Consider the following 14,514-nt stretch of genomic DNA (forward strand, 5'->3'; position numbering starts at 1 on the left):
TTTGCCCCATAGTTGCACACACGTCAGTTTTGTTGCTTAACAACCAACCTGTCTATACTCCTGGAGCTAATCTGTGCAGCTTGATAGTGGAGTAGTCAGCCAGCCACATGCCCCAACACCAGCGCCTCTGTCTGATGGAAGCCCTCCAGATCTGTTCCCCGCATTCTCTTCTGCCTTCAGCTTATGTTCCGTGGAGAACGGGCTCTGGGCTGTGATAGGAATCAGGACGTGTTTACTCATACCTCTGTGTGATGATCAGAAGCTATCAGTCGTCAGCGTCTGTCTGCTATTGGACTCATACTTTATCAAAGGCTGGATCACCTTGAGCTGAGGAGCTTTAACCATGTCAGCGAGAAGTCCCAGGGCCGGCAGCCCGGTGGCGTGGTATTCCCTGAACCACTACCCGTCCCTGGGGAAGGAGGCAGCCAGAGAGAGGGCCAGATGCCAGCTGCAGCCCATGCTGAGGCACCACCAGGGGGACAGCAACACACAGCAGGGCCTCACTGAGGTGGGATCTGACTGGCACCTCTGGCTAGCAGTATAGGGAATAATATGGCTACGTTGTGGGCTGTAACTTGAGGTTAGAGTTCAGTGTGTCTGTCCTAGATATGTTTTATCAGAGGACACACTCGTCTCTGTTGCCTTTATCTTGATGTTCTGCTTTTGTTTTGGCTGGAAAGCTGTTAGTTATCTAACACCAGGAACTTCATATTTGATTTCATGTTTGATTTCAAAAGTTGATAATGCTTTGGTTTTTCAGTGGAATGTAAATCAATTGCTCTGATTTTTTTTTATTTGTAAAGCATATCAACAACATCAATGCATAAAATAATGTGTCAAATCTGAAACCAACCTTTTGAAATCCAAACACCTGCGGTGGGTAATGTTTGCATTTATCTTCTAAAACACAAGCCGTCCATTGATTTCATGCATTTGAGTTGGTTTCTTTGGATGTTTATTATAGCCAAACAGACTGAGCGAGTCTACAATCTCTTTGTACATCTTCATCATATTTCCAACTGTGTAATTTGATAACGAGCATGTTTCTACCATACTTGTATCTCTACAAAATATAACATATAGTTTAGTTTAGTTTAGTTTATTTTTTATTTTTACAGGGACAGTGCACATTAATCAACGTTTCAGTAAAAGTGCCGGTTTTAGCCAGCCTGCTAATTTTCAACCGCAGTCCCTGGGCAGGTTATTAAAAACAATTACAATATAGACAATAGCAGCATAGAACAAGCAAGACATAGCAACATAGGACAAGCAAGACATAGCATACAGACAGAGCATCATAGGACAAGCAAGACATAGCATACAGACAGAGCAACATAAAACAAAAAGCAGCAAGACAAAATTCATAAAAGCAACAAAGTGTTTCCACACCTCACAAGCTACAGACAACATGGAAAGCGGCAACACACATGTTCACAGGGACCATGTTCACAAATCTGATTGACCTTTAGCCATGTCTTCAAGCATTTTGTGAAAGTGTGATATGTGGTGCAGTTATGTGTGTCTGATGGCAGTGTATTCCAGACATGGGAAGCTCTCACAGAGAATGCAGATTTACTAAAGGTGCTTTTCCTTAGGGGAACTATACAGTCACCTCTCATGGCAGACCTTGTGGATCTGCTGCCATATGTTTGGGTTTTCTGTTTAACAAAAATATTGAGTGGAGGGGGAGCCAGGCCATTAAGGATCTTGAATACAAGACATGCGTTGGTGTATTGCACAAGATTTTCCCAACTCAAGAGCTCATGCTTTCTAAGGATGTGACAATGATGATGGCTATTGGGCTTCCTATCAAGCACTTTGAGAGCCTGTTTGTAGACAGACTGAATAGGTTTTAATGTTGTACAGCAAGCTTGGGCCCAACTAGTCAAGCAGTATGTTAAGTGGGTATACTGGTATACTATATATACTGGTATATACTGGTGATAATTTTGACTCTACATATGAGATGAAAACATCCTAACTGTATTACTCTTTTTCCTTTGTCCCCATGTGCTCATCTGTGGCTGTGAGAAGATAGCAGGTCTCTGGTTTCACTAAGGCAGCTGAGAGCTAGCTAGAGTGTGTTAGGACTTGTGTTGGCCTCATGTTGATCTCTACCAGGCTGCTAAAACATGGAACCCTTCCCAGACAGCTACTGTAGCTAGCTAGCCGTCAGAGAGCCTGCCCCATCACCCTTTACGTCAGCATTGATCCATTTCCAACATGTTCTGACCTGTCATTCTTACTCAAATTACTCGGTACACCATGTCATAGAAGCCATTATCACCTGTGTATGTTTTGTTTTGGCTCTGTGTATGCATGTCATGAAAAGTACATGGGTGTGTTCTTATGAGCAAGACCTTTTCCGAAAGTGGCAGTTTGTTGCCCTTTTCACAGCCTTGAGATGGGATTACAAATGACATTGTCAGCAGGTCAATTTGCTTACTTTCCTCATACATGGATCACTAAATGTGAACTGTTGTGTGTATGTCTTCAGGCTCACCTGGTAGCAGCATTTGAGCAGAGCTTGGGGAACATGACCATCCGACTCCAGGGACTTACCACCACGGCTGAGCAGAAGGTATGGACTGGGGCTGTGGTCTGTTTCCTTACAAATATGTCTGTCCTTCCTTGGATGGATGCTGGAGCTAATTGTGTTGTTTTATCATGTTGTTGTGTTGTAGGACTCTGAGCTAAACGAGCTGAGGAAGACCATAGAACACCTGAAGAAGCAGAATACCGCAGTCCAGGCAGCCATCAACGGTGACATCAATCTCCCAGAGACCTCCTGCAACGGTGATAGGTCAGGTGAGAAGTTACCTCCCACATCACCATGGAAACACAACAAGGATAGATGGTTATTGCCTAGTGAGAAAAGCATCTGACTCAGAATCTGAATGGATTCCAATTCTATGTCATCATCTGGTCCCTGTCTAACCCAGTCACTTTCTTGTGTATTCCATAGCTTCAGCCAATGAGAGCTCCCAGTCTCACCTGGACCTGCGTATCCACAGACAGCACTCATCTGACAGTGTGTCCAGCATCACAAGCGCCACCAGCCACTCCAGTGTGGGCAGCAACCAGGAGCTGGACTCCAAGAACAAGAAGAAGAAGAACTGGGTAGGTCCTCCACTGTCTGTCTGTCTGTCGCTGGCTGACTAGCTAGCTGTCTGTCTGTCGCTCTGTGTGTGTCTGTCTGTCGCTCTGTGTGTGTCTGTCTGTCTGTCGCTCTGTGTCTGTCTGTCTGTCGCTCTGTGTGTGTGTCTGTCTGTCACTCTGTGTGTGTCTGTCTGTCGCTGGCTGACTAGCTAACTGTCTTTCTGTCACTCTGTGTCTGTCTGTCTGTCTGTCTGTCTATCGCTGGCTGACTAGCTAGCTGTCTGTCTGTCGCTCTGTGTGTCTGTGTCTATGTCTGTCTGTCGCTGGCTGACTAGCTAGCTGTCTGTCTGTCGCTCTGTGTGTGTCTGTCTGTCTAATCTGTAATGTGTTTTTGACCTTTCCTCCAATCCTCCTGATTGTCTCAGCCTCCTTGTGCAGGAGCAAAGGTGAATATGCTTATTGCTCTTAGGGAGCTCCTCTAGAAACTAGACTGTGAGTGGAGTTTTGTGAGCAGTTCTCTTATTGCATATGAAAAACCGCAAACAAACTGTACGTTGCTACAATAAGGTTTAGTCTGTAGTCTGTTATAGTTAGATACAAGCTTAGGTCAATGTAAAAAAAATTACAGGCAGATGTGTGTATATTCTGGTTCAACATGGCCTGTAACCTATGAAGTCAAATTAAAATGTGTGTGTGTGTTCTTTTGTCCTGATATAATAATGCTGTTGCGTGTGTTGGAGGGAAGGTGAAAGATGACTATGTATGCAGACTGTCCACAGTGATGATACTTGTACAGATGTACTATCTTAATTTGACCAGTTTCTCACAGCAGTAAAATAATCCTGCAGCAACAGGAAAGGTTAATTATTATGTGGATTATAATTAATGGACATTTTTATAGGGGTTGTTATATTTTTTGTTAAAATAAATCAAGTCTGAAATTTTCAAGTGAAAATGACAAACTTTAGAATCCTTTTTAACCTGTTTAAATGAAAATATCTGCAACAACAGTGTGATCAAATTAAGATAGGACATCTGTAGCTATGTATAGGTTAGAAGTACAACCGTGGAGTACCTGAATATTTGACCACAAGGGGGAGACGGCTCCTGAGTTTAAATATCTAAATCTGCCTTTTAGTGATTGAGTAGTCATGTCAATTAGTGAGAAGTTGTCAAAGTGATATCTTATTATCTCTAATAGCCTGGTGTTCATTCCCTGTGTGTAGCTGTGAGTTGTTTGCATTCAGTCTCTTTAGTGAGCTACCTTGTAAACAGCCTAGTCTCTGTCCCTAACACCTGTACAAGGTCTTGGATTATTTAAGTGAGCTAAAAGTTGAAGTTGTCTATGATCAGCATGCTGTTTTGTCTTGTATTTTCCCTCTTGTGCTCTCCTATGGTGTGGCAGGTTTATGAGGTAAGATCACACACTCTTTCCAAAAAATATTATTGCTTGTTCAGTTGGAGATGGTGAAAGAGTAGAAGTTTATAAATGCTTTGTGTACAGGTTTTTCTTTCAACTCCCTGATGTGTCTGTGTGTTTCACTATGTACTCAGGTCTCTCTCTTTTCTTCCCTGCTCCCTGTTCCTGTCCCCGGCTGCAGCTGCGGAGCTCCTTCAAGCAGGCATTTGGGAAGAAGAAGTCGCCCAAGTCTGCGTCCTCCCACTCAGACATTGAGGAGATGACCGACTGTTCTCTGCCTTCCTCCCCCAAGCTAACAGCATATAACTGCTCCACCATCTCTACACCCATGCTCCAGAACTCCCACTCCAACTCTTTGTGAGTACCTGGGCCCAGACCAATAGAACATTAGACGCTCACCTGTTTATACCTGGGAGGAGATAGTGGATCATAATAGAAGCTCCCTGTTCCCTCAACTCAGGGGTCGGGAGTCAACTCAGGGGTCGGGAGTCAACTCAGGGGTTGGAAGGATTACATGACCATATTAAGGATTACAACTGACTCCCATCGTGTCTGATACAAATATCTTAACTTCTATATACTATAGAAGTTTATATGTACAGTGTATATATATAATATATATACACCAGTACCCCATATACACCAGTACCCCATATGCACCAGTACCCCATATGCACCAGTACCCCATATGCACCAGTACCCCATATGCACCAGTACCCCATATGCACCAGTACCCCATATGCACCAGTACCCCATATGCACCAGTACCCCATATGCACCAGCACCCCATATACACCAGCACCCCATATACACCAGCACCCCATATACACCAGGTCCCCATATACACCAGGTCCCCATATATATCAGCACCCCATATATACCAGCTCCCCATATACACCAGTTCCCCATATACACCAGTTCCCCATATACACCAGTTCCCCATATACACCAGTAACCCCTATATACCAGTACCACATGCATAACTCTGTGTGTGATAATTAGAGACTGCATGGCCTCATTGTTTTAGTCCCTAGTTGGATGTTTGTATTGAATCTGTCCCTCTCTTGTCCGTCTGTCTGTTTCTCTAGCCCCATTCTCTCTCCCCTGCCTGTTAGTGGGCGTGGCCGGGGCGGTAGAACTGGGGTGTTGAGGTCTGGGTCTCTGGCTCGGTAATAGATTGTGAATAATGTCTGTAAACCCCCATTCACTTTATGATCAATTTTGATGATGGATAATCCTAACAAATGGCCTTGATGCACCAAGTGATTATCCTACCAGTTCATCTCAACTTCATCACTCATGCCTGTTGTGCTATTGAAACTAGAATGAAGGAGCCAATCACACATCCTTCACAGGACCTTCATCTTGTCCTGTTTACTATTGCCTGATTGCCTGGACCCCTATCTACAACACAGTGATTCAGTGCCTCTGGATTAACTTGGAATAAGCAACAATATTTCTTGGCAGTGACAAAACATGTACTTGTATAGCATGTTACTGAGCTTTTGATCACTGTATGAAAAGCATAATTGTCTGATAATTGTCTGCAAGAGAATGTGCTTCATGGGATTTTCTGGGGATGTGCTATTGAGGACTGGCCTTCTGTATAACCCTGAACTGACCAGACTGTCTATGTCTTGTCTGCAGGATCTCAGAGTACACAGACAGCGAGGCGGAGAAGGTGATGGGGCTCCGCAGTGAGCTCCGAGACAAGGAGATGAAGCTGACTGACATACGCCTGGAGGCCCTCAGCTCCGCCCACCAGCTGGACCAGCTCAGGGAGTCCATGAACCGCATGCAGGTGAGGGTGACCATAACGTAACCACATATGACCAATGACATAGGACATGATGAGGGCCTGGAGGTTTCCCTGACCTTGTGACCTGGGGAAAACTCCACACCCTATAAATGACCACTCACAAAGCACATCAAATAGAATGTGGTGAGATGCTTTGAGCTGTGTTTGACCTGGTGTGTTGTAACCTGTCCTCAGGGCGAGATAGAGAGGCTGAAGACCGAGAATGACTGTCTGAAGATGGAGAGTCAGGGCAGCTGCAGCAGAGCAGCCTCACAGGCCTCAGTGGCCTCACCCTCAGCGGGCCAGTCACAGCACGGCCTCGCCCTAACAGAGTCCACCAGCCTCGGTAAGATTGAGTGTGTGAGTAAGTGATCAAAGTGTGCGTGCATGTTTTAGTCTCTGTGCGTGTGTATGTGTGTGGGTGATTGTTTGTAGTCCGGTTTGCAGTAGTCAACATCTATGTCCCTGTCTCTGTAGACATGCTGTTGGAGGACAACGGGGACGGTAGCTCACGGAAAGAAGGACAACACGTCAAGGTGGTCGTAACTCTGGATGAGGACACCAAGTGGAAAGAGGTACCAAACTTCTTACATTTCCAACTCACAAAAATTACAATGGCTACCAAATAATGTATGACTGTGCCCATATTTGTCCTTAATATCGTATCTTATTTTATAGGACTGTAGACCTCGTCATTTCCTGATTGGTTGCATTGGTGTCAGTGGGAAAACTAAGTGGGATGTGCTTGATGGGGTGGTCAGACGTCTCTTCAAGGTAAATCAACAGGCACTAAAAACTCTTGGTAGAGGAGTGACTAGTTACACCTGTATTTGATGTGTGATTGGTCCCTGTTCCTGTATCTGATTATTTGATTGGTCCCTGGTCTTGTATCTGATAATGTCATTGGTCCCAGGTCTTGTATCTGATAATGTGATTGGTCCCTGGTCCTGTATCTGAGGATGTGATTGGTCCCTGCTCTTGTAGCTGATGTGTGATTGGTCCCTTGTCTTGTATCTGATTTGTGATTGGTCCCTGGTCCTGCAGGAGTACATCATCCATGTGGACCCAGTCAGCCAGCTGGGTCTAAACTCAGACTGTGTCCTGGGCTATAGCATCGGGGACATCCATCGCACCAGTGGGGCTGACACCCCTGAACTCCTGCCCTGTGGATACCTTGTTGGAGATAGTGACACCATCTCTGTCTCCCTCAAAGGTATGGGCAAGAATGGACCTCTGTGCAAAGTTTAGAAAATGAGATCTATGCCCCTATCACTCCTGTTGTTTTTGCTAGTAGTCACTATTTAAGTAAATCTGAGCCCTGTAATTAAAAGTTGTCTGGATCAGTGAATAACAAAACAATTAAGTGAATAATAAAAAAGTGAACATATCCTTTAACATTTATGTGTTCTGTGCTGCCACCTGCCTGTAGGTGTGTGTGAGCACAGCCAGGACAGCCTGGTATTCGAGACACTGATTCCCAAGCCCCTGCTGCAGCGCTACTTGTCCCAGCTGCATGACCACGGCAGGATCATCCTGTCTGGCCCCAGCGGCACTGGAAAGAGCTTCCTGGCCAGCCGGTTGGCCGAACACATGGTGCTGAGGGAGAGGAGTGAGGTCACCGATGGGACCATTGCCACGTTCAACGTAGACCACAAGTCAAGCAAGGTCTGTCAAACACTATCATGACTCATATGTAGGAATAACCTTTACCATGAGATACTTTCTGTATGAGAGCAGAGGTGCCAGAATCTAACCCTAATGAGTATAGCTATATGAGAGAGAGGACATTACAGAATGGAAATGCTTATTCCTCCTTACATTTGAACTGTTGGAGGATACAGTAATTGGAAAACATGTTTGATATGTCATTAGTAATGTCTCTGTATCTGTGGTATTTTAGAGGCTGTATGGGGAATCATTGTGTGGTTAATGTAGAAATGTTAAACTCTGTAGTCTGTTTGTTGCTGGTGTCCAGGAGCTGTGTCAGTACCTGTCTAACCTGGCTGACAAGTGTAATAGTATGAGTCATGGGGTGAACATGCCCCTGGTGGTCATACTGGACAACCTGCACCGCAGCAGCTCCCTGGGAGAGGTCTTCAATGGCCTGCTCAGCTGCAAGCACTACCGCTGGTCAGTACACACACACACACACACACACACACACAGACACACAGAGACGCACAGGCACACCCACACACACATAAAAACATTTGTATTTGTGTGACACTCCTAAATCCTCAATTACTTGTTTTTTCACAGTCCTTATATCATTGGAACAATGAATCAGGCTACATCGACCACTCCCAACCTCCAGCTTCATCATAACTTCAAGTATATCATATCCTATCATTTCTTATATGTGACTGTATTTTTTCAGTAAACAATTAATGTGGTATGATGTCATCTCTATTCTGAAATGTAAAATTGTATTTGTGTGACTTGTCATGTAGACCCCACAAGAGGGCAGTATTTATAAATGGATGGAGTGATATCTCTGTTCTCTGCCTAACCCTGATTAGAGGTCTATTTGAACAGTAACTGATCATCCTCTAAACTGTTGTCTGGTTACTGTGTGGGTGTCCTGTCTAGGTGGGTGCTGTGTGCCAACCATACTGAGCCAGTGAAGGGCTTCCTGGGTCGGTTCCTGAGGAGGAGGCTGATGGAGACAGAGATCAGCAGCCGACAGCGCAATGCTGAGCTGGTGAGGATCATCGAGTGGATCCCTACTGTCTGGCATCACCTCAACCGGTTCCTGGAGTCCCACAGCTCCTCGGACGTCACCATCGGTAAGATCCACTAAAAATCACATTTTCTTTTCTTTTTTTCTGACATTATCTGGCCAAGTTGTTTTACATTATGACATAAGAGATGGATGAATAGATATTTAACTGTGCCTGAATGAATACATGCTTTTCTATTGTCTATTTGAAATGTGTCAATATAGAAAACATATATGGGACAAGATTGAAGGTTCTATTGAATGAAAAGAGATGTTTTGTTGACATTTGTCTCTCTATCTTCCTCCCAGGGCCCCGCCTCTTCCTGTCCTGCCCCATGGATGTGGAGGGATCCAGAGTGTGGTTCACAGATCTGTGGAACTATTCCATCATTCCCTACATGCTGGAGGCTGTCCGAGAGGGGCTGCAGGTACTGTAAAATTACACAACGCTGGAAATGTGGCATCAATTCACATTTGCAGTAGAACAAGGCCTTTGAATGATGGTTAGTAACTAACACACATACACAGAGAGATGCAATACATGCATGTATATAATAAGCCCCCCCCCACACACACACACACACACACACATATTTTGTTTACACTTTTTTGGTTACTACATGATTCCATATGTGTTATTTCATGGTTTTGATGTCTTCACTATTATTCTACAATGTAGAAAATAGTAAACATAAAGAAAAACCCTTGAAGGAGTAGTTTTTAAGGAAAATCACTGATCATCTAGCATTATTCTAACCGAGTCTGTCTGTCTGTCGACCTGTCTGTCTCCTAGCTGTATGGGAGGAGAGCTCCATGGGAGGATCCAGCACAGTGGGTGGTGGAGAGCTATCCCTGGGCAGCCAGCCCCCTGCAGCACGAATGGACCCAGCTGCTGAAGCTCCGGCCAGTGGACGTGGGATTCGATGGATACTCCATCTCCAAAGACGGCTGTCCCAGCAAGCAGCTTCCCCAGGGAGACACTAACGGAGACCCCCTGGTAAGTGAATTATAATCCCTTCCTCATGTTAGCCTTTCTGACAATCTTCATCCCAAATATCAGTTGGATTTGGAAATATTGAAGAAAGTCTGATTGGTATGACATTACACAATAATCCTGTATGTGATGATGGTCTGTATGGACAAAGGCTTCACTTGATGTTTGTATCCAAGATCAAAGTCTTTCGTTAAGGTGCTTTTAAAGACTATCTACTGTCCTATTGATGCTTTTATGGTTAGCATCGGTGTCTGTATGTAGGGGACAACCTATCTGACCTCTGACCTCTAATCTCCACAGATGAACATGCTGATGAAGCTAAAGGAAGCGGCCCACTGCTCTGCCAGCACTCAGAGCTACGACAGCGACTCCAACAGCAACCAGGATCACCATGACAACACCGTGCTGGACTTATCACTGGAGTGCACACTATGAGTCTCACTGGGTCAGATAATACTCACTGTGGCTGGGACACATCCTAACTTGAGATACCTTTGTGTTAGTCATCCATTGACATCCATGGGAGACTGATATGAGGTTATGTATTTGAAGATGTATTTAAAGTTAGAATTTGGACTTCTGTAATTTCATATCTTTAGGCAGACATATTACATAATAGTTGGAACTCACCACTTTCCAAAAAGGGTTCTTCAAAGGGTCCTCCTATGGGGACAGCCGAAGAACCCTTTTAGGTTCTAGATAGCATAACCTTTTATTCTAAGAGTGTAGACCTTACAGGGCTATTAAATTCCGGTCCTGAAGGGATGAAATACTTCTGTTTTTTCATCCTCTCCTTCTAATTCAGATCTGGAAACCACTTGAATACAATTAACTACCAGATAGAAACAAAAAAAACTGAAATGTTTCTCCCTTCCAGGACTGGAATTTAATAGCCTTGGGCCATACTGGGTGCTTGTAACCCAAGATAAAAATCCCAGTCAAAGTTCAATAACCTGAATAATTTCAACTCAGTACTCTACTATTTTCAGTGTTTATTAGGAGTCTGTTTACAATCACAGGCAAAGACAGTCAACCATATAAATAAATGACAAATCTTATGAGACGTCAAACCTGTTGCCTTGACTGTGACCTAACCTAGGCTATAGCTCATGAGATGTCAAACCGGTTGCCTTGACTGTGACCTAACCTAGGCTATAGCTTATCAGATGTCAAACCGGTTGCCTTGACTGTGACCTAACCTAGGCTATAGCTCATGAGATGTCAAACCGGTTGCTTTGACTGTGACCTAACCTAGGCTATAGCTTATCAGATGTCAAACCGGTTGCCTTGACTGTGTCCTAACCTAGGCTATAGTTTATCAGATGTCAAACCGGTTGCCTTGACTGTGACCTAACCTAGGCTATAGTTTATCAGATGTCAAACCGGTTGCCTTGACTGTGACCTAACCTAGGCTATAGCTCATGAGATGTCAAACCGGTTGCCTTGACTGTGACCTAACCTAGGCTATAGCTTATCAGATGTCAAACCATTTGCCTTGACTGTGACCTAACCTAGGCTATAGTTTATCAGATGTCAAACCGGTTGCCTTGACTGTGACCTAACCTAGGCTATAGCTTATGTGGTCCAAACTGAGTAGCAATAACTGGATATACATTCACTCAGCTGCATAGAGCTTTTTTTAATTTATTTTTTATTTCACCTTTATTTAACCAGGTAGGCAAGTTGAGAACAAGTTCTCATTTACAATTGCGACCTGGCCAAGATAAAGCAAAGCAGTTCGACACATACAACAACGCAGAGTTACACATGGAGTAAAACAAACATACAGTCAATAATACAGTATAAACAAGTCTATATACAATGTGAGCAAGTGAGGTGAGATAAGGGAGGTAAAGGCAAAAAAAGGCCATGTTGGCGAAGTAAATACAATATAGCAAGTAAAACACTGGAATGGTTGATTTGCAGTGGAAGAATGTGGAAAGTAGCGAGAAATAATGGGGTGCAAAGGAGCAAAATAAATACAGTAGGGGGAGAGGTAGTTTGGGCTAAATTATAAATGGGCTATGTACAGGTGCAGTAATCTGTGAGCTGCTCTGACATCTGGTGCTTAAAGCTAGTGAGGGAGATAAGTGTTTCCAGTTTCAGAGATTTTTGTAGTTTGTTCCAGTCATTGGCAGCAGAGAACTGGAAGGAGAGGCGGCCAAAGGAAGAATTGGTTTTGGGGGTGACCATAGAGACCTGCTGGAGCGCGTGCTACAGGTGGGTGCTGCTGTGGTGACCAGCGAGCTGAGATAAGGGGGGACTTTACCTAGCAGCTTGACCTGTGTGCATTTTCTTAGTGGAGAGGCACACACCATGGTGGACATATTTTTTATGCTTAACTTTCAAATGATGCCTTGCTACTTTTATAACAACGGTGGTAACACGCATGCCTTTAATGAACATGATTTCTATAGAGGCTGTGCAGAGTTTAGGTGCTGGCTGCTAGCTTGTTCAGACTTTGATGAAAACACATCCTTTCTGTGCACCTAGCGGGTAGCAAAAAGGTCTAGGCTTTTGTTAGGGATTTTTTTAAATCCGTGATGCTTATAGGATTTTTTGGTGCTCTGCTTGGGAAAATGTGAACTTATTGACAGAATTTTTTTATATATATATATATTACCTCATGAGCATTTCAAACAGTATCCCAACAGTGCTTGTTTGTCTTTTGTTCAGCTCAAAACGGAGCGCAATCCCTGCATGAAATGTTTCAACCCAGTGTTTCTCTTATAGAGGCACTTTGGACATGTAGACCCACATCTGAAAGGTCCCAGTCTAGAAAGGAATCCGAGCGACTGCATGGCTTTGAGACAGAGGCTGGCGTGTCTAGTCATTCACTCTGGAGAATTAGCACCAGGACCATTTGCATCAAGTGTTAATGGGATCCTCAGTGTTGCTGTATTGGAGTGACTAGAATTGATTCCCTAATAAGATGGAGTTTTTTCAGAGTGGCTTATGCTACTACGAGGCACCACTTTGGTTGCTCCCCCTCACAAGGTCCCCATTATCTGCCAGTGTTGTTGCTGTTCATCCTCTGAGTGTTCTTAGAAACAAATGCTATGCAAATTTCATTTGGAATTTTTGACTAAAGCCAAAACAAAAATTTGCTTCCATTTTTACGTATTGTCAAAAGTTGTATTGTAAGTACATTGATCTGTGAATATTTTTGTGAGGTTTGTATTTTCACTACCATATCTTACTGGATTGTAAAGGGTGATGCAAGCACAAATAGAAAATGTTTGTTTTTCTTTTCTTGGTCCCACAAAGTTTGGATGTTGGAATGTTGTGAAAAAGGTGTGCTATTGAATCTAGTTGTTAATAATGTTTAATAATTATTTGATATGTGCATTTTGCTAATGTAAAAAAAAAAAAATGTAAATATTTTATCTGAATCCCACGTTTTGAAAACATTTTCTAGAAATCTTGTACAGAAATAGAGAGTAGTCATTTGTGTACAGTTTGGTTTATAGATTGTATGTTGTCAATAATTTATGTGAAATATCATGAGACTGAGAATAAATCTGGTCACGATACTGTACTTTTCATTTTTTTGTATTCAGAGAAATCCTCTAAATCAGTGTAAGTTATTTTAAATGCAAAAAGTTTTATTTGATCTCGTGGTTTTAAATATTGTTCAGCAATGTTCAGTGTGTTAAGCCCAGTTCCATTGTCTCAACTCTGTCTCAATTGTATGTTATTATTTAGGCTACCTATGTAATTTTCTGTTATTATTTAGGCTACCTATGTGACTGGTATGTCCTCCGGTCTATACCCCATATACCTGCCATCTGTACAGTAGAAGTGTGTACAACCAGAATGGAGGGCCACAGTGACTGCACCTTTTCATTGTCTGTTTTAAGACAGTGGAAGACCATGCGTTCTTTCATACTGACCTGTCTTTTGTATTAGAACAGCAGTGACACCTCATCTATCATCGTCTACTTTTTGTAGTAGAAATATAATGAATCCTATTGACATTCAGTAATGATTTCTTAAGTGTTATTGTGTTTTTTTTTACCATTGTCAAGAAAGCAGAAGTTGTTATTTACATTTTCTAGTTTTATTTGGAAAAAAATACTCTCAAAATACAAACATTTAAACAAAGCATACAAATAATATATGTATTTTTAAGTTATACATTGAACGTAGATTAAAGACATTGCATCTGGATTGTAAGAGCCTGGCCTTTTCACAATAGCATTGTAATCGGATATAATCCTCTTGGTATAAAAATGCTCCTTACAAAATATGGTACAAAGAGTAAAACCTGCAAAAATATGTCAAATTTGCTTAATAAGTACTGAAATATCTACCTCAACCAATATGACCCCCTACATTTAACATATAGGAGAATTGGTTATATCACAGACAAATTAAAGAATGCATGGGTCTCATTTGGGTAATAATGTCTATATACAATATATGTGACAATATACAGTATGTGTTTAAACTTTATATAAGCATAATGTATGTGTTATGCACAA

The 14,514-nt window shown here is 42.8% G+C and overlaps 1 protein-coding gene across 1 annotated transcript in view; it reads left to right on the forward strand.

Annotated features, from left to right (window-relative positions):
* LOC139374936 (neuron navigator 2b) overlaps window positions 1–10,621 on the forward strand; it is an 83,973-nt gene extending 73,352 nt beyond the window's left edge. Inside the window, exons 22-40 of the mRNA XM_071116192.1 lie at window positions 2,498–2,581; window positions 2,685–2,808; window positions 2,966–3,120; window positions 3,525–3,545; window positions 3,845–3,859; window positions 4,505–4,513; window positions 4,701–4,876; window positions 6,167–6,320; window positions 6,513–6,663; window positions 6,795–6,892; window positions 6,996–7,091; window positions 7,362–7,530; window positions 7,747–7,982; window positions 8,293–8,447; window positions 8,577–8,648; window positions 8,907–9,103; window positions 9,346–9,464; window positions 9,830–10,033; window positions 10,331–10,621. Coding sequence (XP_070972293.1) covers window positions 2,498–2,581; window positions 2,685–2,808; window positions 2,966–3,120; window positions 3,525–3,545; window positions 3,845–3,859; window positions 4,505–4,513; window positions 4,701–4,876; window positions 6,167–6,320; window positions 6,513–6,663; window positions 6,795–6,892; window positions 6,996–7,091; window positions 7,362–7,530; window positions 7,747–7,982; window positions 8,293–8,447; window positions 8,577–8,648; window positions 8,907–9,103; window positions 9,346–9,464; window positions 9,830–10,033; window positions 10,331–10,465 — 2,370 coding nt within the window. The 3' untranslated portion in view covers window positions 10,466–10,621. The remainder of the gene's footprint in view (window positions 1–2,497; window positions 2,582–2,684; window positions 2,809–2,965; window positions 3,121–3,524; window positions 3,546–3,844; window positions 3,860–4,504; window positions 4,514–4,700; window positions 4,877–6,166; window positions 6,321–6,512; window positions 6,664–6,794; window positions 6,893–6,995; window positions 7,092–7,361; window positions 7,531–7,746; window positions 7,983–8,292; window positions 8,448–8,576; window positions 8,649–8,906; window positions 9,104–9,345; window positions 9,465–9,829; window positions 10,034–10,330) is intronic.
* Window positions 10,622–14,514: the final 3,893 nt, after the last annotated feature.

The sequence above is a fragment of the Oncorhynchus clarkii genome, chromosome 2 (assembly GCF_045791955.1).
Source record: "Oncorhynchus clarkii lewisi isolate Uvic-CL-2024 chromosome 2, UVic_Ocla_1.0, whole genome shotgun sequence".
NCBI lineage: Eukaryota > Metazoa > Chordata > Actinopteri > Salmoniformes > Salmonidae > Oncorhynchus > Oncorhynchus clarkii.